At 46.1% G+C, this 26,803-nt stretch overlaps 1 protein-coding gene across 1 annotated transcript; it reads left to right on the forward strand.

Moving 5' to 3' along the window:
• Positions 1 to 234: 234 nt before the first annotated feature.
• Positions 235 to 25,064, forward strand: LOC308591496 (proproteinase E-like; the record flags this gene model as incomplete). The annotated part of the gene is made up of 9 exons (XM_081202259.1): positions 235 to 247; positions 1,503 to 1,586; positions 13,257 to 13,342; positions 15,180 to 15,277; positions 16,434 to 16,568; positions 18,740 to 18,876; positions 19,860 to 20,002; positions 22,678 to 22,830; positions 24,996 to 25,064. 9 exons carry the CDS (start codon positions 235 to 237, stop codon positions 25,014 to 25,016), a joined length of 870 nt encoding a protein of 289 aa, XP_081058385.1. The 3' UTR covers positions 25,017 to 25,064.
• Between the last annotated feature and the right edge of the window lie 1,739 nt (positions 25,065 to 26,803).

Below are 26,803 nucleotides of genomic sequence, written 5' to 3' on the forward strand. Positions count from 1 at the left end.
CATTCTTGTTCAAGGTTGAAGTCTGGTCCCACGATCTTTAATCTTTTACAGCTGCAAAACTCCCCAGTTCGACTTTAAAAAAAGTTTCACAAGCTCCCTCTAGGGGAAGCAATTTCTATTTGTATCCGTCTTTTTTCCTCCTCTTTTTTTTTTTAAAGGCAGATTTAGCAACAAAGTTTTCCTTTTTCAGATATTTTGTCAATATTTTGTTCCTTTTAAAAGCGAAAGGGAACAATGGAATCAATATGTTTCTATTCTTTTACCTATCTGTCAAAAACGTTTGTCCATAGTCAATGAACTTCTCCAAAACGTCTGTCTTGACACCCCGCTCCCAGGTTCAAGACGGTGGGAAATTACCTTTCTTTACTCTCTCTTCTGCAGGTTTAAACAGTCTAAAAAAGGTTCCCCCCTCTTCTCCTGCTTCCAAGGGGGGTTCAGTTATTTTAAATGATGAAAATTTAGTCCTTTACAAACGACTTTCTGAACTCTAGCTTGCCGTGTCTTTGCTTCAATCTATCTACAAAAAGCGGAAGGCGGACTTCCTGTTTAGGCCTTCCCGCTTTCGGTGCCTAATTAAAAAATTTCCACAGTCCAATTTTCCGTTCTACTCACGGGCAGTTGTTTGAAATCCAATTGTCCACAGGAAAAAGTCAGTGCTCTCCGGCAACAGCAATGCGGCTTCACTCCGTGAAAGAAGCAGTCGATTCAAAGCACCGCGCCACTCACCCCACGTCGCTCCGGATCCCCAAAACAGGATTTCCCCGCGAGTGGAGGGGGTGCAAAGGTGCTAGCCAAATCCCACGTCCACAGGCTTCTCCCACCTGTGGTTTTTGACGGGTCTCCGCCTCGCCGTGGCGGTTCAGACCCTATTTTCCACGGAGCGGGTTCCTCCCGATCAGAGGAAATCCGCCATTGCCAGAGGCGCCAACCCGAAAGTCCCAGATTCACTTCCACCTGGAGCTGAACTGGGTAGTTCCTGTGGACCAATCAGACTGCTGCATTCTGGATTCTATTGTTCTAGGACCAATCAGGCTGCTGCATTCTGAATCCCATTCTTCTAGGACCAATCATACTGCTGCATTCTGAATCCCATTGTTCTAGGACCAATCAGACTGCTGCATTCTGGATCCTATTGTTCTAGGACCAATCAGACTGCTGCATTCTGACTCCTATTGTTCTAGGACCAATCAGAGTGCTGCATTCTGAATCCTATTGTTCTAGGACCAATCAGACTGCTGCATTCTGGATCCTATTGCTCTAGGACCAATCAGACTGCTGCATTCTGACTCCTATTGTTCTAGGACCAATCAGAGTGCTGCATTCTGAATCCTATTGTTCTAGGACCAATCAGACTGCTGCATTCTGGATTCTATTGTTCTAGGACCAATCAGACTGCTGCATTCTGGATCCTATTGTTCTAGGACCAATCAGACTGCTGCATTCTGGATCCTATTGTTCTAGGACCAATCAGGCTGCTGCATTTTGGACCCTATTCAACTCAGTACATAACAGCAAGGCAAGCTGCTTCAGGCAGCAAATTCTGGGGGTGACGCACTGGATCACAGAGCTTTCCTACAATTTGCTGAGTTAGTCTCAAGCCACCCTGTGGTGCTCTGGAAGAACGATTCAGCTTCCAGCCCAGTCACCTTCAGCAGAGACGGGTTTAGGGGCGCACAACTGCTTTGCTGACATTGGGTGCCACAACAATGACTTAGAAAGGAACACAAGAGGCGCGGGGGAAGGGGGGGCAAAGTTTGTTGTATTACAGGATGCTGCTGGAATTCGAAAGCCCGAAGTCCATCCATGCCTTCTGCACAAGGAGTGGGGAATGGGGGGGGGGTCAGTCAGTCACATCTTGTCCTTCCCTTCAGCTGGGAAAATGTCTGACAGTCACTGAGGCAGAGGGTGGTCCATCAGGATAAGTGAGGGCACCACCAACCCCAATGTGCCCTCTGCCAGCCCTCACTGGCCCGCCTGAAAACAAATAACTTCCCCCGAAGAGTTTCAGGAACTGCATCTACCCCTGCACCAAGCTACAATTCCCAGCACCCTTAAAGGTAAAGGGACCCCTGACCGTTAAGTCCAGTCGCTGATGACTCTGGTGTTGCGGCGCTCATCTCGCTTTATTGGCCGAGGGAGCCGGTGTACAGCTTCTGGGTCATGTGGCCAGCATGACTTAAGCCGCTTCTGGCAATCCAGAGCAGCGCACGGAAACGCCGTTTACCTTCCCGTCAGAGTGGTACCTATTTATCTACTTGCACTTTGACGTGCTTTCAAACTGCTAGGTTGGCAGGAGCAGGGACCGAGCAATGGGAGCTCACCCTGTTGTGGGGATTTGAACTGTCAACCTTCTGATCGGCAAGCCCTAGGCTCTGTGGTTTAGACCACAGCGCCACCTGCAACCCTCTACCCTTAACAAACAATAATTCCCAATATTTGAGGCGGTGGATGTGGTTTAAATGTGTGCTTTAAATGGGATGTGGGTGGTGCTGTGGTCTAAACCACTGAACCTCTTGAGCTTGCTGATCAGAAGGTCAGCGGTTTGAATCCCCGCAACAGAGTTCCTGTTGCTCTGTACCAGCTCCTGCCAACCTAGCAGTTCGAAAGCACGCCAGTGCAAGTAGATGAATAGGTACAGCTGTGGCAGGAAGGTAAACAGCATTTCCGTGCACTCTGGTTTCCGTCATGGTGTCGCATTGTGGCAGAAGTGGTTGAGTCCTGCTGACCACATGACCCAGAAAGCTGTCTGCGGACAAAAGCCAGCTCCCTCAGCCTGAAAGCAAGATGAGTGTGCAACCTCATAGTAGCCTTTCTGGACTTAACCGCCTAGGGGTCCTTTACCTTTAAAATGTGTGCAGAATGCACTTTAAATGTATGTTTTGGACCTGTCCCTAGCATTGCCCTTGCATAACTGCCCAGGCAAGAAGGAGGATGCCTGGGTGGGGCAGGGGTTATGGCAGATGAGAAATGGCCATTCTCAGATACAGTGGTACCTCTGGATGTGAATGGGATCCGTTCCGGAGCCCCGTTTGCATCCTGAAGCGAACATAAGACACGATTCCTCGTCTGCACGTGCGTGGGTCGCGATTCGCCGCTTCTGCGCATACTCGTGATGTCATTTTGACTGTCTGCGCATGCGTGAGCGGTGAAACCCAGAAGTAACGCACTCCGTTACTTCCGGGTCGCTGCAGCGCGCAACCCAAAAATACTTATCCCCAAGCTACTTCAACCCGAGGTATGACTGTACAGTGGTACTTTGGTTCTCAAACTTAATCTGTTCCTGAAGTCCGTTCCAAAACCAAAGTGCGCTTTCCCATTAGAAAGTAATGCAAAAACGGATTAATCCATTTCAGACTTTTAAAAACAACCCCCAAAACAGCCATTTAACATGAATTTTACTATCTAACGAGACCATCGATCCATAAAATGAAAGCAATAATCAATGTACTGTACTATAAAATAAGACAGTATTGCAGATGATAAAAAGTTAAAATTAATTTTTTCCCCCTTACCTGCACTGATGATAGTCATTGTTTGGATGGGGGGCTTTTATCCATTTCCGCAGTCACTCCATCAATCAATCAGGAGCTGAACTGGGTTCCACACAGTCACAAAAACAAGTGAACCGGAAAAGCCTCAAAAACAAAAACGCAAAATAAACAGCAAAAACAAAAGTGCCACACTTAATCCGTTCCGGAAGTCCGTTTGACTTCCGAAATGTTCAAAAACCAAGGCAAAGCTTCTGAGTGGTGCAGGCGCTCCAGAAACAATAGCCTACAGCCGCGCCAGACGTTTGGCTCCTGAAAAACATTCGAAAACTGAAACACTTGCTTCTGAGTTTTCAGCGTTTGGGAACCAAGGCGTTTGAGAACCAAGGTACCACTGTTCAGTGAAGATTCCTGCACAATATCAACAGGCAGGACGTTCCAAAGCACCCTAAAAGCTTGAGTTCTGACAAATGTGGAATAAGGTTGCAGGTTCAATTGCTGGCAGCAACTCTAGGTAGGGCTGGGAGAGACTACCTGCCAGAAGCCCTGCAGAGCCACTGCAAGTCAGTGTGGACAATACAGAGCTATGATAATTTCATTATTTTTTATAACAACAACAACAACAACAACAATTTATTATTCATACCCCACCCATCTGGCTGGGTTTCCCCAGCCACTCTGGGTGGCTCCCAACAAAATATTAAAATACAATAGTCTATTAAACACTAAAGGTTTCCTAAAACAGGGCTGCCTTCAGATGTCTTCTAAAAGTCTGGTAGTTGTTTTTCTCTTTGACATCTGGTGGGAGGGCATTTCACAGGGTAGGTGCCACTACCAAGAAGGCCCTCTGCCTGGTTCCCTGTAACTTGGCTTCTCACAGCGAAGGAATCACCAGAAGGCCCTCGGTGCTTGACCTCAGTGTCTGGGTAGAATGATGAGGGTGGAGACGCTCCTTCAGGTATACTGGGCTGAGGCCGTTTAGGGCTTTAAAGGTCAACACCAACACTTTGAATTGTGCTCGGAAACGTACTGGGAGCCAATGTAGGTCTTTCAAGACCGGTGTTATGTGGTCTTGGCGGCCGCTCCCAGTCACCAGTCTAGCCACCACATTCTGGATTAGTTGTAGTTTCCGGGTCACCTTCAAAGGTAGCCCCACGTAGAGCGCATTGCAGTAGTCCCAGTGGGAGATAACCAGAGCATGCACCACTCTGGAAAGAGAGTCTGCGGACAGGTAGGGTCTCATCCTGCGTACCAGATGGAGCTGATAAACAGCTGCCCTGGACACAGAATTGACCTGCACCTCCATGGACAGCTGTGAGTTGAAAATGAATCCCAGGCTGCGCACCTGGTCCTTCAGGGGCACAGTTACCCCATTCAGGACCAGGGAGTCCTCCACACCCGTCTGCCTCCTGTCCCCCCAAAACAGTATTTCTGTCTTGTCAGGATTCAACCTCAAAGCTAGATGGCCCAAGGGTCAGACTCAGCATAAGGCAGTTTATTTTGCTCCAGTTTAAATTTGCCCTTTATCTGAGCGGCAGAATCTTACTTTATTTTTAATGAGAGCCTGTAACTCCGTGGCCGAACCCCTACTTTACACACAGAAGACCCGGTAAGATGTTAAGTCCGTAATGATTCACCGGGCAAGAGATTTTGGATATAATATACAGTTGGCAGCATAAGAATGATTTGAAATTTACAGCGTGCTACACGCTGGAAGAAAATCACACGAAGGTGATGTGCCATTGGTACTTAACACCCAGTAGTTTAGCGATAATGTGTAGCACCAATTCGAATGTATGTTGGAACTGCAAAAATTGTAAAATTGTAAAAAGATAAAGGAATTATGGGAAATGATATATAACGAATTAAAGCAAATGTTCAAAATAACATTTGTTAAAAGACCAGAAGCCTTTCTCTTAGGAATTCTAGGTGCAGATATACCGAAAGATTTGAGAAAACTATTTATGTCCGCTGCTATGGCTGCAATGATGCTGCTTTGCCCAGCGGTAGAAAGAGGAGAAGACGCCGAGAAATCGGGTCCTCCCTTAAAGAGGGCACGTGTTGTGGCGGGACCTGGCAACCTAACTCTGCTTTGTGGGTGGGTACGTTTGGATAGCCACAATACCCGATTGGTAGGTCCCTTGATGGAGGGTTCAATCAAGCCAATGGGACGCAGGCTAAATGGATCAAGGGACCTATTTACAGTGGTACCTCAGGTTACATACGCTTCAGGTTACATATGCTTCAGGTTACAGACACCACTAACCCAGAAAGAGTGCTTCAGGTTAAGAACTTTGCTTTAGGATAAGAACAGAAATCATGCTCTGGAGGTCCCATTAGCTAAAGTGGTACCTCAGGTTAAGAACAGTTTCAGGTTAAGAACGGACCTCCAGAACGAATTAAGTACTTAACCTGAGGTACCCATGCACGTGACCCAGAGCTTCCTCTTTTGGTTCGTGCACCAGAACACCCACCCACCATTCCCTATATTTAGGGCTTGTGCACGTGACCTTGCTACGCCGTCATGTGTCGTCTGTCGTTGGGACAGGGGCACGGCAGGAATTTTCCCTACTTTGGCTGATTGGCTGTTGCCATTTGGGTTTCGCCTGACGCGTAGCAAATCGTGACAACTTGTAAGGTTGCAGATAGGCTCTGGTTCAGGTGATAGGGATGGGAGAATGCTCTTGCCATCCCTATGTGAAGGGTATTCCGTTAAAGGAATCCAGGGACTCGAAGGTTTGGACAACCCTGTGATGGGGTTGTGCCCATGCCTGAGTCCAGGGGGGCATTTGGGTGGCGGAGATAGCCTGCTCCCAGCTTTCCGCTTATCCAGGTGTTCACCCTAGGCTGACCTAGGCTGGTGCCCTGGGTCAGCGCTACCTGCAAGGGTACAGGGGGCTAGTTGAACCAGAGCCTATGTGTTAAGTTGTGGATGAACATATCAGATAACACAGCGATTCTTCAGACAGCTCTTGTTTATTCACAGACCCAGGACAGGACAGAACTGAAGGGTTCAACTAGCCTGATTATATAGAGCTCCACTACAACGCAACAGTAACAACTTTCTGAAACTATCCAATCACTGAATGTCACTTTCAATTCCTTATTTGCATATGTGGACCTGAGTGAAAACTATCTACAGTATCCCCCTGCTGTCCCAGGGTGAGAACTTTAGTACATAACACTATGCAACCAGTCACTTGCTGTAATCAATAAAGTTGTGGCCTAAATTCTGCCAAAAACCAAAGCAAAATTTGAGTCTTGTGTGAATTTATTTAAGGGGGAGGTTGAAAGGTCTCAACACGCAAAAGCAGACTGGCAGATGAAAATATTAGAATATGCAGAGATGGTGAGACTGACGGGGAAAATCAGAAATCAGGACTATCGAAACTTCAATAGGGAATGGGACAAATAGAAGCTGTACTTAAAAGAACACTGTAATCACTTGAGCTCTTTGGCAGGCTTTCAACAACTCCTGCAATGTTACAGAGACTTTGGAGCACTTTAATGCGGAGAAATTATGATATACACTTGATTTATCAAGGACCCACGGAGGGGAGGAGGGAAGTCCTAAGATGCAGAATAATCTTGTTTAAATTTGAAATTTTAATTTTTTAAATGTGAGATTTGTTTTGTAAAACTAATAAAAACCATTAAAAAATAAATAACGTATTTTTCGCTCTATAACACGCACCCGACCATAACACGCACGTAGTTTTTAGAGGAGGAAAATCCGTAGGCATGCCACCTGTAGGCATTCCCTCCATAACACGCACAGACATTTCCCCTTACTTTTTAGGAGGAAAAAAGTGAGTGTTATGGTGCAAAAAATACTACATGCAGCTGACCCTGGGCCTTTCATAGACACAGCAGAGGGCACACTCCCATGGATGATTTAGAACCAGTATGCTCATTTCCCACCCGGGTTAGAAGGAAAACCCAAAGAGTTTCCAAAGAGAGAGGGCGAAAATTATACGCATATCATTTTCCCCAGCCTGCAGCCAGCAAGCCATCAATCAAGGTCTTGCATCCAGCCTTGGCCTTCCCCTGGCTTTTATCGGCACCTTGAGAACGTGGCGGTTGGGTTGGCGGTGGGGTTTAGTCCTTGTGCAAAAATGTCTCTTTTTGAACAAGGGTTAATTGTTAACAGATTCCAGCTGCCCGAGACACCTGTTCTCCTTCTCAAGGGCGTTTCACCTTCGTGGAAAAATAATTTTTAATTTTTCCAGCTCTTACAACAGAAGGAGAAAGCGGATCTTGGATTCGCACGCTCCTGCCATCGGGGGCTTATTTTCCGCCCCAGAATGCCAAAGTTGTAGCTGAGTAGAAATTATGAACTGTTCTTCTTCTCACTTTTTCTTTCTAAAATGCCATTGCCAAAATAAGATAAGTCTTTTTTTAAAAAAACCAGCCAGAAACAACTCCTTAAAAGACTTGCTGCAAGAGGGAGGTTTCAGTACAAAGGGACTTGTCTAATTTTAATTATTATATTTTATTATATATATTTTATTATATATATTTTATTATTATATTATATTATATTATATTATATTATATTATATTATATTATATGGACCACAAGTGTCATCTAGTCCAACCCCCTGCAATTCCCAAATTACTGCTTTAAATGTCTTTATTACATATTTAAAGTGCTTTTTTCTGCGGGTACGCAGAGGTGTGCATACCCCTAAACATTTTGTGAATCTTTGTACCACTGTACATCGGTTTACAAAGTCCATTCTTAAACCGAAATCATTCTTATACCGAGGCGCACTTTCCCTAATGAGGCCTCCTGCAGTTCTATGATTCCTCACCCCAAGAGCGGGTAGATTTTTTCCCTTCCATTGCCTTGCTGACCCCCCCTCAAATGGCCTTGGCTGCTGGCAACGAGAGAGTTCAACACCTGTGCAGGACACCCAAACTTCCTGGTGCTGATAAGGAGGGGTATTAAAAGTTTCGCAGCGCCTCTAAGCAACTCCCAGTCAAGATGCTCGCGCTGTTGATACCCGTTCTGTTGGTGGCTGGTGGTAAGAATCTCTTTCTCCCTCCCTCCCTCCCTCCTCTCTCTCTCTCTCTCTCTCTCTCTCTCTCTCTCTCTCTCTCTCTCTCTCTCACCATCATCATCAAACCTTTATTGGCATCACATACAAACATTCAGACTAAATAGGCCAGTGCGATCTCATCACCATTCCAACAGTACAGTTATTTGCCAAAGGGAAGAAGAGGCAAGCAATCTATTTCAACTCTGTGGGTCTCCAGCAAGGGCAGGATCCTGTAGCGTACAAAAAATCAAATAGAGGAACTTAGCTACTGTCATGGTATGCTCCTGGTCTCTCCCCTGTAATAAGAAGTGTATAACCTCTGTCTCTGGTTTCCATGTTGGAATACATGTTGTTGTTTAGTCGTTTAGTCATGTCCGACTCTTCATGACCCCCTGGACCAGAGCACGCCAGGCACTCCTGTTTTCCACTGCCTCCCGCAGTTTGGTCAAACTCATGCTGGTAGCTTCGAGAACACTGTCCAACCATCTCGTCCTCTGTCATCCCCTTTTCCTTGTGCCCTCCATCTTTCCCAACATCAGGGTCGTTTCCAGGGAGTCTTCTCTTCTCATGAGGTGGCCAAAGTATTGGAGCCTCAGCTTCAGGATATGTCCTTCCAGTGAGCAATCAGGGCTGATAGGTTTGATCTTCTTGCAGTCCATGGGACTCTCAAGAGTCTCCTCCAGCACCATAATACAAAAGCATCAATTTTTCGACAATCAGCTTCTTTATGGTCCAGCTCTCACTTCCACACATCACTACTGGGAAAACCATAGCTTTAACTATACGGATCTATGTATATGGAATACATAGATGGTCTAAAAATTGTTGGTGGAGATCATCATACGTTTTACATTTAAGGGCCATGTGAGCTAGAGTTTCCACCAGGTGGGCATTGCATGGGCAGATCCTATCTCCTTCTGCCATACCCGCAAACCTACCCCAAAGGAGGTTAGAAGGATTAGAATTGAACCTAGCCAGCGAAAAAGCCCTTCTTTCTTGCGGGTTAAATAAAAATTGTAAATAATTAAGGTTAAATTCCTGCGCCCAAGAGAGTCAAAAATAAAGAGGGGAGCATGTTTCTTCTGCAGCTGAGATTAGTTCCTGGCGATCTATGTCCCATATCCTAGTTTTTAATATGGCCTTGGCAATTGGGAAAGCCACAGCACCCAGGAGATCCTCTCTCTCTCTCTCTCTCTAACATAAACCAATAAGAAGAGTCAGTGCTTTCTTTTTTCCTAAAAAAACCAAAACATTTAGGGGTACTCTAATTTTCCTACTCATATTGAACTACTGCCCCCCCAATGAGGCCAAACTTAGATTCACCAAATGTTTAGGGGTATGCATCCCCCCGGCGTCCCCCCAGAAAAAGATAGCTATGCTGGATCCGGCCAGCGAGCCATCCAGTCCAGCATCGTATTCTCACAGTGACCAACCAGATGCCACTATTTTGCAAACCCGCAAGTAGGATTCAAGCACAACAGCCACTCTCCGCTCCAGCAGGTTCCAGCAACTGGGATGCTGCCTCTGTGACGGCAGAGCACGAATTTGTCTTATAAAGCCACGAATTTGCCTTGCAAAGCCATCCAAGGTAGCGACCATCGCTGCCTCTTGTGGCAGGGAGTTCCATAGGTTAGCTACGTGCTGCGCAAAGGACTTTCTATTATCCCTCCTGAATCGTCCAGCATTCAGCATGCATCGAAACAACTTCTTGCCGTCTGTCTTAATCTTTCTCTTCCTCTCATCCTGCTCATGCAATGTGCGAGAGCCAACCGTTCGCCCTACCCTGCCTCTAATCGTACAAGAGGGACTCCTTTTCTCTCCCAAACCAAAACAGGGACAGCCTTTGCAGCATCCTGTTTTCAAAACACGGACGCCCATAATTGCCCCATAATTGCCCCACCCTTGACTCCACTTGGCCATGACTTAGCCCAAGATACTTTGCCGCTTGATGCAAAGGACAAGATGCCCTAGGCTACCTTCCTGCCAGCTGGCTGGACCGGCAGCCTAGAATCACAGAGTCCTAGAATTGTAGATGGGATAGGGACCCTGTGGGTCATCTAGACCAACCCCCTGCAGTGCAGGAATACGCAGCTGTCCCATACGGGGATCGAACCTGAAACCTTGACAAAGACCGGCATCCTTTCATTTAGACATCCTTGATGCAGATATTCCGAAGGAACTGAGAAAGGTATTCATGTATGCAACTACTGCCACGAGAATGTTAACAGCTAAATGGTGAAAAGGAGATAAAATACCAACTAAAAGGGAGTGGCAGGTTAAATTATATGAATATAGTGGTACTTCAGGTTACAGACACTTCAGGTTACAGACTCCGCTAACCCAGAAATAGTACCTCAGGTTAAGAACTTTGTTTCAGGATGAGAACAGAAATCGTGTGGCGGCAGCGGGAGGCCCCATTAGCTAAGGTGGTCCCTCAGGTTAAGAACAGTTTCAGGTTAAGAACGGACCTCCAGAACGAATTAAGTTCTTAACCTGAGGTAACACTGTATGTAGAATTGGCAAAGATGACAGGAAAAATTAGGAACCAGACAAACCAAAAGTTTAAGAAAAAATGGGGTTTATTCAGACCATATTTAAAAGAACATTGTTCTCATATGAAATCTCTGACATGCTTGGATTAACTTCTGCAATGCTATATGCTACAAAGATTATCGATAATTTATGATAAGTTAAAGAATATACAAATATGCAGTCAACAAGGAAACAAAGGACCCATACGGAGGATGACGGAAGTCTCAACATATGGAACAAAGTTATTTTACATGTAACATTTTCTTTGTAATCGATGGGATCTGGGTTTTTTCCCTTTTGTTCTTTTTGTGGTGAAGGGACCTAATATTTAAAAATAAAATCAGGAAAGATTAAATTGCTAAAGAAAGGAAGAAACCTTGGTGTTATCAGCACCATGCTCCAACTGAATGAGTTATCAAGGTGAATATTACTTCGACATCGGCAATGGGATAATTATTCAGGGCAAGAAGTAGGGTAGCTTAGAAACTTGAGAGGAACCACCTAGGGGCAAGTCCTCTGGCAAAGAGGCAGACTTTGATAATCTTTCGTTAAAATGGCGCCCTGTGCGAAGCCAAAATTTGGCACCAACAAACGGATCTTCTCAATTTTGCACCCCCTCAGCTCAGTGCCATGTGCAGCACTGTTCTAAAACCGGCGTTGGTCTCAGGGGCTTGCCACCCAGAATCTGCCACCTGGCTAGTGGTAGGGCCGGCCAGACAGCATGCCTGATGCCTGGACTCCATCTGCTGTGGCGCTGTCTTCTGAATCAGACCTCCATCAGAGGGAGGCTTGAAAATGAGGAAAGCTTCAGAGCAAGTGGGGTTGTTTTTGTGCCTGTTAGTAATTGCTTGTATATTATTAGCTGTGACGGCTGCATTGCCGGGGGTCATAGCTGTCAACTTACAGATTTGAAAATAAGGGACCAGCAGCCTCAAAAATAAGCGATCAGCAGCCAAAATAAGGGATTTTCCAAGCACAGGTATGTTCAACTTCTGAGCCCCTCCGAGCCAAAGGCAGAAAGCCCAGCCCGCAGCCAAACGAAGCCTCAAGCAGTGGTTCCCACAGCGCAGCAACCCAGCAAAGGGGATGCAGCAAGGAAAACCACCGTCACCTTTCACCTTTCTGCTGGGAAGCGCTGAGCAAAGGCGAGTCCCCAGGCAATGCGGCTGATTTGATCAGCACAAGACATGCAAGCTCCACCCCCCAGTCGTTCCTAGACTCCTTATTGGGTGAGCAACGCAGCCAAGCAACACAGTGGAGCCTCCTTCCTCCCTGGCCGGCAGGCAGGGAGGGAGGAGAGGAGCTGCTTCCTTTGAAACCCAGGAAATTTAAGGGACATCATCAATAAGGGACAGCAGCAGGACACAGCGCTGGGATAAGGGAGTTTCCCGCCAAATAAGGGGCGGTTGACAGCTATGCAGGGGGTTGGACAAGATGACACTTGGAGTCCCTTCCAATCCTACAATTCTATGATTTCCTTCCTTCCTTCCTTCCTTCCTTCCTTCCTTCCTTCCTTCCTTCCTTCCTTCCTGTGGTGGTCATGTGGGATTGCTGTGAGGAATTATGAAAAATGAAGCAAGCCATTGTGTCAGCGGTGAAAGCATTGCTTTGACTGGGTTTGAGTCATTGACGTGATTTCTGATTCAGTCCCACAAGCCTCTGCAACTCTGCCCCATTTTCTCTATGCCTGGCAGTCACGTATAAGCATTCTACACAGACCAGTTGCTTCACCAGGCATCCTGGGTACATAAAGATAGGTAGCTTTGCTGTAGCTTTTGTTAATCTTTAGGGCCAGGAAACAGAGTTCACATGGAGGTGGTAAAATGCCTGTCTTTCCTTTTATGACCTCCGGAGTTTGCTAAATGCATTCCTCCTTGGTTCCTGTTTTATTTAGCCTAAATGCATGCTCAAATAGGAAATAGTTCTTTGCAGTTAAGAGGCTTCCTCTGATCTGACTTTGTCCCCACGTGGGGTTTTTGAAATGCTCAGAGGAAATCTGATTGGTTTTTACAAATGCTGTGTAAAAGTTCTTTTCTTAATAAAAATGGCCTGGGCCAGGGGGTGACAAGCGCACTTTCTCCCAGAGGTCTTGCTGGTCTATTGTATTAATCAGGGTCCAGTCCTTCCTTTACCTTCAGAACGCAACACTTCCTTTCTCCCACAACTCACAGCCACCACTGACTTCTCCCCACAGCCTCCAGTTGTGGAACACCTATCTACACCCCCAATGCCAGGGTGGTGAATGGTGAAGACGCCATCCCTTACAGCTGGCCTTGGCAGGTAAGGATGCTGCTTCTCCTTCTATTATCTTGTGCCACATTTAGATCCGTTTTTTTAAAATAAAAAAACAGCAACAACAACATCAACAACACAACTTATATACCACTTAATTAGAGGAATATCTCCAAACCTTTTGCATCCAATGGCATAAAATACTCACTGGCTCCTATCCAATGCTCATCCTTCTCAGAGTATACCCATTGGAAGTAATAGCCATAAGGACATAAGCAAAGCCTGCTGGGTCAAGGCCAAGGCTGATTCTCCAAAGGACAGTTTTCCAGGGACAGTTCTGGATTTACAGAAGCCGTCCCGGTTTCTGATTTGATCCCAGGATGTCCTGCTTTCCCTTAGGACATCTCCAATTTCATTGGAGAAATGTTGGGGGGGGGGGTATGGAAAGGGGCCCTCATCTAGTCCAGCGCTCTGTTCCCACAGCAGCCAACCAGATGCCTGTTCTAGGAAGCCCACAAGCGGGAAGTTAGTGCAACAGGGGCTCTCTTCAATAAGAGCTCAGTTGGGATACAGCCCAAATTTAGAGATGTTATAAGAATTCTAAGGTCCCAAATATATGTATATATATATATAATTCATAAATGTACAAGGCAAACAGATACATAAGTACCGTATTTTTCGCTCTATAAGACGCGCCAGACCACAAGACGCACCTAGTTTTTGGAGGAGGAAAACAAGGGAAAAAAATATTCTGAATCTCAGAAGCCAGAACAGCAAGAGGGATCGCTGCGCAGTGAAAGCAGCAACCCCTCTTGCTGTTCTGGCTTCTGTGATAGCCTGCATTCACTCCATAAGACGCACACACATTCCCCCTTATTTTTTGGAGGGAAAAAGTGAGTCTTAGAGAGCAAAAAATACGGTATATAAGCCACATGTCTGAAATAGTACAGGAGAGGAATCCTGAAGCCATTTTGACTTTCCCAAATTGACCTCAATATATTTCTCTGCAAGGAGGGAGGAAATGGGAAAAGCCTTCCCATTGTCTTTTTGCTTGCAAATCCAGTCTTAAGGGCGTATTTCTGTATGAATAGGGTGAGCCTGTGACCTGGAGTCAGGAACTAAAAGTATTAACCATCACAAAAAAATGCCCAGGCTGCCCAGGTAATGCAATCAGTGACCATTATCGGGTTTCCTGGCAGACAGGATTTCTGCTGTAGATCGCCTCCTTCTGTGATGTATGTATGACGTTTTAGGGGGTGGGTCTTGAGTGACAGGGTGGGCAATTTCAAAAGTCTATATAGGGGCTTGCGCACCATTGCTCAGGGTCCCTTCTGCATCCTGCGTGTGGTGAGTGAGGACCCTGTTGCAACAGTTAATAAAGATCAGGCTTACTAGACGCTTTGCTTCTCAATACAGTGGTACCTCGGGTTACATACGCTTCAGGTTACATACGCTTCAGGTTACAGACTCCGCTAACCCAGAAATAGTGCTTCAGGTTAAGAACTTTGCTTCAGGACTAGAACAGAAATCGTGCTCCGGCAGTGCGGCAGCAGCAGGAGGCCCCATTAGTTAAAGTGGTGCTTCAGGTTAAGAGCAGTTTCAGGTTAAGAACGGACCTCCGGAACGAATTAAGTACTTAACCTGAGGTACCACTGTATTCTCTTGTCGGCCCTTTTCTGATAGGGAACCCACTTAAGGACTCTATACGGGCTCTTGGATACCCCGTAAGCGAAAAGGAGAAGTTTTTTTCTTATAGCAGTAACAAAGGTCGCCCCCCCTCCCCACATCCTGATCTCTGTCACTGTATATTCTGACTCCCTTCACAGATCTGTGTCTAGGATGGTGTCTTAATCCCTTCCCCGCCGCCTCTCTTGCCTTCCCACAGATCTCCCTCCAGTACGAGAAGGATGGCGAATTCCGTCACACCTGCGGGGGCACCCTCATCGCCCCCAACTGGGTCATGACTGCTGCCCACTGCATCTCGTAAGCTATCTTGGAGGTGGTAAGGGGTGGGCACGGTGTGTGTGTGTGTGTGTGTGTGTGTGTGTGTGTGTGAGAGAGAGAGAGAGAGAGAGAGAGAGAGAGAGAGGGGGGGGGAGAGGGAGAGAGAGAGAGAGTTTACAGGCAGAAGGAGCTGGTCGCCTTACAGACAGGTGAACCGGTCCATTTCGTATTCTGTCAGTTTCCATCAGGGATGCAGGTGACATGGGATGGTCCTGCCTCGTGATGCCTTGGTCAGACCCCACCTGAAGTCCTGTGTCCAGTTCTGGGTGCACCACAGTTTAGGGAGGGCATGGAGAAGCTGCAAGGTTTGCAGGGAAGAGCGACCAGGGTGATGGAGGGTATGGGAAAACAACAACAACAACAACAACAACAACAACAACAACAACAACAACAACAACAACAACAACAACAACAACTTAATTTACACTCCACCCATCTAGCTGGGCTTCCCCAGCCACTCTGGACAGCTTCCAACAAAATATTAAAATACAATAATGCATCAAACTTTAAAAGCTTCCCTAAACAGGGCTGCCTTCAGATGTCTTCTAAAAATCTGGTAGTTGTTGTTCTCTTTGACATCTGGTGGGAGGGCGTTCCACAGGGCGGGTACCACTACCAAGAAGGTCCTCTGCTTGGTTCCCTGTAACTTGGCTTCTCACAGCGAGGGAACCACCAGAAGGCCCTTGGTGCTGGACCTCAGCGTCTGGGTAGAACAATGGGGGTGGAGACGCTCTAAGACGGGTCTGGAGTTGGGTACGTTTAGACTGGATAAGAGGAGACTGAGAACCACTTTCAAATATCTGAAGGGTTGCCATGTGGAAAACAGAGCAAGCTTGTGTCTTGCTGCTCTGGAGGATAGGACCCGAACCAATGGATTCAGATTGCAAGAAAGGAATTTCCGACTAAATCTTAGAAAGACCTTTCTGATGAAGAAAGCTGTTTGACAGTAGAACGGTCTCCCTCAAGAGGTGGTGGACTCTCCTTCAAGAACTGCAAGCTTTAGGACAGAGTTTGGATGGCCGTCTGCTAGATATGTTTCCTGCATTGCAGAGATGGTGGTGTTTGGACCAGATGACTCTACAAATCTATGAGTCTATGATGGCCTCTTCTCTGTGTTTCTCCTACACTCTCACAGCAAATCTCGGACATATCAAGTTGTGGTAGGTGAATATGACATGGATGCAGAAGAAGGAAGTGAGCAGCACATTCCTGTGAACTCGAATGACATCTTTGTGCACCCCAAATGGATCTCTATTTGTGCCGCCTGTGGGTAAGTGAGTTGTGGCTAATAATAATAATAATATTTTAATTATTTATACCCTGCCCATCTGGCTGGGCTTCCCTAGCCACTCTGGGCGGCTCCTAACAGAACACCAAAAACAGAATAAAACTTCAAACATTAAAAACTGGCTCCATCTTGGGGGCAGGGGCAGTCTGGTCCATTCCTCTTTACCCAGGCCTATGGCTTTAAATAATCTATGGCCTGAGAAACTGGGAGGGAGAGGACTGTTATTATGATGACTATTTTATTATCTGTCTGTATGCTTTTTATTATGGCTTTGTTATGTTTTTATCACTGGTTTTCTGCAATGTGTTTTTAATGTTGTACAGTGGTACCTCGGGTTAAGCACTTAATTCATTCTGGAGGTCCGTTCTTAACCTGAAACTTCATAACCTGAGGAACCACTTTAGCTAATGGGGCCTCCCGGTGCCACCGGACGATTTCTGTTCTCATCCTGAAGCAAAGTTCTTAACCTGAGGTACTATTTCTGGGTTAGCAGAGTCTGTAACCTGAAGCACCTGTAACCTGAAGTGTCTGTAACCCAAGGTACCACTGTACCTGGGATCTTCTGATAAACGATGCTATATAAATTGAATTAATGATGATGGTGGTGATTATTTTGTTAAGCTGTTTAGAAAAAAAATCTGCTAATTCCCCCCCCCCCCAAATGGTGTATAAATTTTATGAAATAAATAAATAAACCCATCTCTAGTCCGGCACCAGCATTCTGGGCCAGCTGAAACTTCAGGGCCAGATCCCTATCAGCTGCCCCTTGGGATTGGTGGGTTGGAAGTCAGGGAGCTGACCAGCAGATGGCGTCAGAGTCAATGATAGGCAGAGCCAACTCAGTTACCGGTATATTTTCTCTCCATCCTCCTCCTTCTCCTCCTTCGGAGTATACAATGGTACCTTGGTTCCCAAACGCCTTGGTACTCAAATGTCTTGGTTCTCAAACGCTTTGGTTCCCAAATGCTGAAAACCCAGAAGTAAGTGTTCCGGTTTTCAAACATTTTTTGGAAGCCGAACGTCCGATGTAGCTGTAAGCTATTGTTTCCGGGGTGCCTGCACCAATCAGAAGCTGCACCTTGGTTTTTGAACATTTCGGAAGTCAAATGGACTTTTGGAATGGATTAAGTTTGGCGCTTTTGTTTTTGCTGTTTATTTTGCATTTTTGTTTTTGAGGCTTTTTCGGTTCATTTGTTTTTGTGACTGTGTGGAACCCAGTTCAGCTAGTGATTGATTGATTGATTGATTGATTGATTGATTGATTGTGTGACTGTGGAAATGGATAAAAGCCCCCATCCAAACAATGACTATCATAGTGCAGGTAAGAAAAAACATTAATTTTAATTTTCATCATCCACAATACTGTCTTATTTATTTTATAGTACAGTACATTGATTATTAGAGGGAAGCGGGTGGCGCTGTTAGTTAAACCATAGAGCCTAGGGCTTGCCGATCAGAAGGTTGGTGGTTCGAATCCCCATGACGGGGTGAGCTCCCGTTGCTCGGTCCCTGCTCCTGCCAACCTAGCAGTTCAAAAGCATGTCAAGTACAAGTAGATAATTAGGTACCGCTCCGGCGGGAAGGTAAACGGTGTTTCTGTGTGCTGCTCTGGTTTGCCAGAAGTGGCTTAGTCATGCTGGCCACATCACCCGGAAGCTGTATGCCAGCTCCCTTGGCCAATAAAGCGAGATGAGCGTGTAAGCCCAGAGTCGGCCATGACTGGACCTAATGGTCAGGAGTCCCTTTACCTTTACCTTACATTGATTAATGCTGTCATTTTATGTATGAATGGTCTCGTTAGATAGTAAAATTCATGTTAAATGGCTGTTTTAGGGGTTGTTTTTAAAAGTCTGGAACGGATTAACCTGTTTTGTATTCCTTTCTATGGGAAAGCGTGCCTTGGTTTTGGAACCCTTTGGTTTTGGAACGGACTTCCGGAACGGATTAACTTTGAGAACCAAGGTACCACTGTACCAAGGAGGAGGAGGAGAGGCAGGGCTATTCTTTGACCCAGATGTCAGAAGGCAGACCAGTGGGTTTGGGGGAACTGAAGCTGGCGGGGCAGAACCACATTTGGCCCTATGGATTGGCCTGGCCTGCCCCACCCAGAGAGCACCCTCTTGACTCTCTCTCTCCTGCTTGCCTCCGTCCAGCAACGACATCGCCCTGATGAAGCTGTCCCGCGCTGCGGAGCTGAGCAACACGGTTCAGCTGGGGTGCCTCCCCCCCGCAGGGGAAGTGTTGCCCAATGATTACCCCTGTTACATCAGCGGCTGGGGACGGCTGTACAGTAAGTGGTTCCGCCCTTATCTGAAGGGGGCCTGGAGAGAGAGGGTTTTAAAACAGAGGCTAGTGGTTTTTTAAAAAAACGGAGGTTGGGTGGCCATCTGACGGGGATTCTTGAGCTGCGATTTCTGCATCGCAAGAGGGTTAGAATAGATGACCTTTGGGGGTCCTTCCCAACAATGCTACGGTGCACGCATATAAACAAGCTTTGTGTCCTTGGCGCTCCTGTCTGTTTGTACAGAGTGGAATGGGATTTTGGTTTAGGGGACGGGCTCAAGGGCAAAACACCTGCTTTTCTTTCTTTCTTTCTTTCTTTCTTTCTTTCTTTCTTTCTTTCTTTCTTTCTTTCTTTCTTTCTTTCTTTCCTTCCTTCCTTCCTTCCTTCCTTCCTTCCTTCCTTCCTTCTTTCTTTCTTTCTTTCTTTCTTTCTTTGGTAATAGTGGACTTTTATTATTATTATTTATAACAATTTATTAATTTTTCAAAAATAACATAGAAGAATAAAATAAAACAACAATGTTTAGGGTACTCAAGAAAATCACCATTTTATAGTTCAAATTGGGGGGAAATTCAGTAAATGGACAAAGGTAAAAGATTCACAAAATGTTGCGGGGTATGCGTACCCCTTCGTATCCCCAGGAAAAAAAGCACTGAGCATATATATCCATGTTTGTTAACTAATGTGGTTAAACAATTTTTTTTTTAAAAAAAAACTTAGACTGAGTTTTAGCACACATGAAAAGCTTAAAACAAATCCTTATTTCCTGATGAACAGCCTTTGGACTATAATATAACTTAAACAGAAATCTTTAGAAAGATCTCTCCTCAAAAAGCATTTTATTTCAAAAATCCAATTTAAATTAAAATTAAATTTAAAAAATCCAGTTTAAATTTTTAAAAATCCAATTTATTTTATTAATTTTTTTAAAAAAACACCATTGATTTTTATCCACCCTGACCCTTGACCAACTGCGCCTTCCTTTGCAGCGAACGGCCCCCTTCCATCCAAACTCCAGCAGGCCATTCTTCCTGTGGTGGACAACAAACACTGCAACCAGAAGGACTGGTGGGGAGGCGTCATCCGGCAAAACATGATCTGCGCAGGAGGGGACATCCGTGCCGGCTGCAATGTAAGTCCGGGGAGGAAATGGGAGTTTGGCTCTTGGAAGACGGAGGAACAAGAGTCTTGGAGAAGATGCTTTCAGGGCTAGCCGATGTGCTGTGGCATCCAGCCCTCCAGATGTGGCCGTCGAGAGCCGGTGTAGCATAGCGGTTAGAGCATCGGACTGAGACCTGGGTTCAAATCCTACCCCCTCCATCTAGCCAGGTAGCTCTCAATGGGTGTGTTAAGTTGTGGGTGAACATATCAGATGACGCAGCGATTCTTCAGACAGCTCTTGTTTATTCACAGGCCAGAACAGAACTGAACTGAAGGGTTCAGCCAACCTCCTTATACAGAGCTCAACTACAAAGCAACAGTAACAACTTTCTGTAACTATCCAATCACTGAACGTCACTTTCAATTCCTTATTTGCATATGCAGACCTGAGTGAAAACTATCTACAGTATCCCCCTGCTGGCCCAGGGTGAGAACTTCAGTACATAACAGGGTGACCTTGAGTCACTCACTCTCAGCCTCACGGGGTGATTGTCAAGAGAACAAGACAGGGAGGAAGAGGAGTAGCTAAACTGCAGCTAGGAAGCCAAGCTCGTGAGCAATACTCTGTTCTTGAGGTTAAAACCATGTCCAAACACTTGTCAAAATATTCACAATCTTAAAAAAACAAATGGTAAAGTTTGTTAAGGAGTGCCAAGTGTTGTTAGAATAATCCCACCCCATCGCCCTCCCCTCACAGAGCTACAATTCCCAGAGAAGTTTAACAATCAATCATTCTTCCCAGGAAACTCTGGGAACTATATCTCAGGGAGAGGACTACAGCGGTACCTTGGTTCTCAAACTTTATCCGTTCCAGAAGTCTGTTCCAAAACCAAAGCGTTCCAAAACCAAGATGCGCTTTCACATAGAAATTATGCAAAATGGATTAATCCGTTCCAGACTTTTTAAAACAGCCATTTAACATGAATTTTACTATCTAACGAGACCATTGATCCATAAAATGAAAGCAATAATCAATGTACAGTGGTGCCCCGCAAGACGAATGCCTCGCAAGACGGAAAACTCGCTAGACGAAAGGGTTTTCCGTTTTGGAGGTGCTTCGCAAAACGAATCTCCTATGGGCTTGCTTCGCAAGACGAAAATGTCTTGCAAGTTCCTGCGGGGTTTTTTTTTCCTCCCCCCCTTTTTCTAAGCCGCTAAGCCGCTTATCAGCTGATCAGATCAGCAGATAAGCCGCTAAAAGCCGCTAATAGCGCTAATCCGCTAATCCGTCAATGGGCTTGCTTCGCAAGACGAAAAAACCGCTAGACGAAGAGAATCACAGAACGGATTCTTTTCATCTTGCGAGGCACCACTGTATTGTACTATAAAATCGATCAATCAGTAGCTGAACTGGGTTCCACACAGCCACAAAAACAAATGAACCGAAAAAACCTCAAAAACACAAAGTAAAAAGCAAAAACAAAAGCACCAAACTTAATCATTTCCGAAAGTCTGTTTGACTTCTGAAATGTTCAAAAACCAAGGCGCGGCTTCCGATTGGTGCGGGCACCCTGGAAACAATAGCCAACAGCCGCATTGGATGTTCGGTTTCCAAAAAACCTTTGAAAACCGGAACACTTTCTTCTGGGTTTTTGGCGTTTGGGAACCAAAGCGTTTGAGTACCAAGGTACCACTGTATAAGGTCGGTGACCTTACCTTAACAAACTACAGTTCCCAGGATTCTTTGCGGGAAGTCATGGCTGTTCAAAGTGGTATCTAGAACTTTAAATGTACGGTGCAAAAGTGGCTTACAAATGCTGGCCTCCTTTTATTCCCCTTAGGATGAAGGGCAATGCAAGGTACTTACTTGTTAGTTGGTTAGTTTGCTTGCTGAATTTATAGTCCAGCTTTCCTCCTGGGAGCTTAAGACAGCAACCACATTTCTGGCAAGTACCGTATTGGCCCGAATATAAGCCGCACCTTTAAAATTCAAGTGGGGAAAAAGAAAAAAAGGCAATACCCGAATATAAGCCGCTTCCTTAAAACTCCGCAGGCACCCGTAAATGGCAAATGTAGAAGAAAATCCTACAGCTGCTAGCGAGGACCCACAAGTGGGTTAAACACCTGTCTGTAGCACCGTAAATGCAACAAGCAAACAAACAAATGAAACAATACTGCACTGTAAAATACGGGGAATGCGATGAATGACATTAGAATTAATTGCACAACAGCCTCAAGCTCCCAATAAATTTTTTTTGTTCCTTTTTACCGTAAATCTGCTTCAGCAGCGATATCGTAAAAGCCAATTTTTGCAAGGTCACAAATTTAAGCCGCACTTTAACTTTTCACAGTCGGAATTTGGGTTGGGGGGGGGGAAGTGTGACTTATATTCGGGCCAATACGGTATAGTGGGTAAGTATGTATACTCCATAAGAGCAATATTGTTTTCTGAGCGGGGAGTCTGATTTAGCGAAAATGGCATTGCCTCTGCAAAACCTGGGGGAGCCGCAAGTTTCAAAGAAGCGCAAAGTATTTGGGGGTGAGACTTCGGTTCGGGGTAGTAGCTGGGGGGGCCCGCATCCTAAGCAGAATCTCCCCCTTCAGTGCTTTCACCGTACAGCTTATTTCCAATTGCAGAGTTGTAGAGGCACACCCAGCGGTCATCTAGCCCACCCCCATATATATATATTTTGCTGCGTTTTCCAGGGCGACTCTGGCGGCCCCCTGAACTGCAAGGCTGCTGACGGGAGATGGGAGGTCCATGGCATCGCCAGCTTTGTCTCCGCCTTGGGGTGTAACGCCTTGAAGAAACCCACCGTCTTCACCCGCGTCTCCGATTTCGAGACCTGGATTCAGGAGGTAAGCGGTTGCGAAGGAGACCCACCCGGTGGCTCCCATGCTTGGAAGTGCATTTCAGCACGGCGGGGTGACAATCGAAAATAATTTGGGAGAGCCCCCTTTCCGAAGCTTCCTTTTCCTCCCAAACCCCTGGATGTGAAATCAAAACAGCGTCTGCACGCAAGTACAGTGGATGCTCGGGTTGTGAATGTGATTTGTACGGGAGGCACGTTTGCAACCCACAGCGTTCGCAACCCGCAGCGGCGCGTCTGCGCACGCACGGGTTGTGATTCAGCACTTCTGCGCATGCACAAAGCACGATTTAGGACACGGGTGGCGCTGTGGGTTAAACCACAGAGCCTAGGACTTGCCGATCAGAAGGTTGGCGGTTCAAATCCCCATGACGGGGTGAGCTCCCGTTGCTCGGTCCCTGCTCCTGCCAACCTAGCAGTTTGAAAGCACGTCAAAGTGCAAGTAGATAAATAGATACCGCTCTGGCGGGAAGGTAAACGGCGTTTCCGTGCGCTGCTCTGGTTCGCCAGAAGCGGCTTAGTTATGCTGGCCACATGACCCGGAAGCTGTACGCTGGCTCCCTCGGCCAGTAAAGTGAGATGAGCGCCAGAACCCCAGAGTTGGCCACGACTGGACCTAACAGTCAGGGGCCCCTTTACCTTTACTCAGCCCCAAATTATCCAAGCAAGGCCTTCCTTGGGGCCAAGGTCTTCCTAGAATAGAATTGTAGGGTTGGGAGGGACCCCAAGAATAGGAACATGTATGAAGCTGCAGAGTCAGACCAGTGGTCCATTCAGCTCAATATTGTCTGCACTGACTTGCAGGTTCAGGCAGGTCGTTCTTCCCAGCCGTGCCTGGAGACTTCTGCCTGCCAAGCAGCTGCTCTGCCCCTGAGCTGAGGCTCTTCCATTCAAAAGTTTACTTGGGAGTAAGAGCTGGGGGGTTACTGGAGGGCGTTTTTGTCGATGCCCCAGGAATAATAATAATAATAATAATAATAATAATAATAATAATAATATTTTTTTATTTATACCCCGCCCATCTGGCTGGGCTTCCTAACCATTGCAAGTGATGGTTGAATCATTATTATTCTTACTAAAATCGTTTTTATTCAAATATCAGCAGACCCTCCAAGTGTCCCTATTTTGCAGGGACAGTCCCGGATTTACAGAAGCCATCCCGGTTTCTGATTTGATCCCAGAATGTCCCGCTTTCCCTCAGGACACCCCTATTTTTATCTGTGAAATGTTGGAGGGTATGGAGTTATCCGACCCCTGAGCTGTCTGCAGGCAATCTGATATAGGGGCGTTTTTATATACAGTGGTACCTTGGTTCTCGGTCGTAGTCTGTTCCTGAAGACCGTTCGACTTACGTAACGTTCAAAAACCAAGGCGCAAAGGGCTGGCTGCAAGTTCGGTTGCAAAAAATCTGAAAAATGCACAGTGGAAGCCGTTCAACTTCCAAGGCGCATTAGAAAACGGAAGCAATTACTTCCGGGTTTTCAGTGTTTGGAAACCAAAATGTTTGGCTTTCAAGATGCTTGAAAAATGAGGTACCACTGTATTTTGGAAGCTGCCCAGAGTGGCTGGGGCAACCCTGTCAGATGGGCAGGGTATAATTATTATTATTAATTATTATTATTACCATTATTTAAAAGGACGTCCCTCTTTTCATCAGAGAGATGTTGGAGGGTGTGTTATCAGCGATCAGATCATCTCTGCTCTCAGGTTCACAGTCTAAATGACATGACAAAGAAGGAAAAGAGAGGAGGAGGGAGGAGGAGGAGAGAGCAAGCCCTGGCATTTATTCTTAGTGATGGAGGTCTGGCACATGGCCTCCATTTCCCTTCTGCCCTTGGACCAGAAGGAACCTTGCTGCAGGCCTGTGTTAAGAGCCCTCCCAGCAAGCGGTATACAGTACATAACCCATGACAATAAACCGGTTTGGTTTCAAGCAAGGGTTCAACAGACCCTACGCAGAGAGTCAGCCCTTCAGATCCCTTGCTCCCGGACCGATTATCCGACTCCAGGGAGGGTCCATATACAGAACACTTCTCCTTTGACAAGCTGCCCCACTGAATTCCCCTTGCCTGTAATGTGATGCTATCATTTATACCCAGCCTCTAATTCTAGATCAGGAGTTATATCTAAAATACTTTTCCTTTTTTCTTCCAGACCATCACTAACCATTCATGATGACCTGACCTGCCTTTTGCAGGACTCCTCTTAGTCCCAGAATAAAAAGCAGCTGAGATATATCTCACTGGTGTTTCCGTTTGCTTATTTCGGCGTCTTCTATCAAATGCAAAACACACACAACCCAAACAGCACCCTCGTGGGGTCACTGTTCTCGCCAAAATTCTGACGTCATCCGATTCACTCGAAAACGGCGCCAAACATCTGCAAATTGCCCCATGCAACGTTTGGCAGTGCAAACACCGTGTTTCACGGTAGGCAAAAAAACGGACCTCAGCGCCCTTACCTGACAGCCCTATTACAAAAACTAACCAATAAACTGAAACTGACATGGGGACAAATAGAAGAAGACGCCTTCACCCTGGTTTGGTTCCCCTTTATCACATACAGTGGTACCTTGGTTCTCAAACACCAAAAAGCCGGAAGTAAGTGTTCTGGTTTTAGAATATTTTTCAGAAGCCAAATGTCCGACGCGGTCATCGGATATTGCTTCCAGGGGGCCTGCACCAATCAGAAGCTGCGCCTTGGTTTTTGAACATTTCGGAAGTCAAATGGACTTTTGGAATGGATTAAGTTTGGCGCTTTTGTTTTTGCTGTTTATTTTGCGTTTTTGTTTTTGAGGTTTTTTCGGTTCATTTGTTTCTGTGACTGTGTGGAACCCAGTTCAGCTAGTGATTGATTGATTGATTGATTGATTGAGTGTGTGACTACAGAAATGAATACAAGCCCCCCATGCAAACAATGACTATCATCAGTGCAGATAAGAAAGAAAAAATAATTTTTATTTTCATCATATACAATACTGTCTTATAGTACAGTACATTATTGCTTTCATTTTATGGATCAATGGTCTCGTTAGATAGTAAAATTCATGTTAAATGGCTATTTTGGGGGTTGTTTTTAAAAGTCTGGAACAGATTAATACGTTTTGCGTGCCTTGGTTTGGGAACGCTTTGGTTTTGGAGCGGACTTCCGGAATGGATTAAGTTTGAGAATCAAGGTACCACTGTACACAGCCGAAAGAGTCAACAACAAGAATCAGCCAACAGCATACGAATCCATCTGGCTTTCCTGATTCAAAAATACACACCCCCCGCTCTCACACTAAAACAAATCTCACTACAGCCAACCGAAGACAACCAACCACACTCTAGGCCACCCAAAACCTCTCTCGCCACCAAGGAAATACAACAAGCTAATAGTAAGAGAATGCACACAAGTAACGCTGACGCAAAACCCCACACATACACTAAGTAGAAGAATAGAAGCATAACCACCCCTCCCCACTCACCATTCCCCTCTCCCCTCTTCCCCCCTTTCCCACTTCTTCTTCCTAGTGGTTTAAACCACTACACGGACCAAGAACTTCTACAATGACCACTAGGATGCGCGTGGCACTATGGTGGAAACCACTGAGCCTCTTGGGCTTGCTGATCAGAAGGTCGGTGGTTTGAATCCCCACGACGGAGTGAGTTCCCGTTGCTCTGTCCCAGCTCCTGCCAACCTAGCAGTTTGAAAGCACACCAGTGCAAGTAGATAAATAGGTACCGCTGCGGTGGGGAAATGGTGTGTCCATGCACTCTGGCATTCATCACGGTCCTCCATGCGCCAGTAGTGGTTTAGTCCTGCTGGCACATGACCCGGAAAGCTCTCTGTGGACAAACGCTGGCTCCCTCGGCCTGAAAGCGAGATGAGCACCGCAACCCCAGAGTCGCCTTTGACTGGACTTAACCGTCCAGGGGTCCTTGACCTTTTTTACCTTTTACATTGACCACTAATAGTGAAAC

The sequence above is a fragment of the Podarcis bocagei genome (genome assembly GCF_964188305.1).
Source record: "Podarcis bocagei genome assembly, chromosome: 7".
NCBI lineage: Eukaryota > Metazoa > Chordata > Lepidosauria > Squamata > Lacertidae > Podarcis > Podarcis bocagei.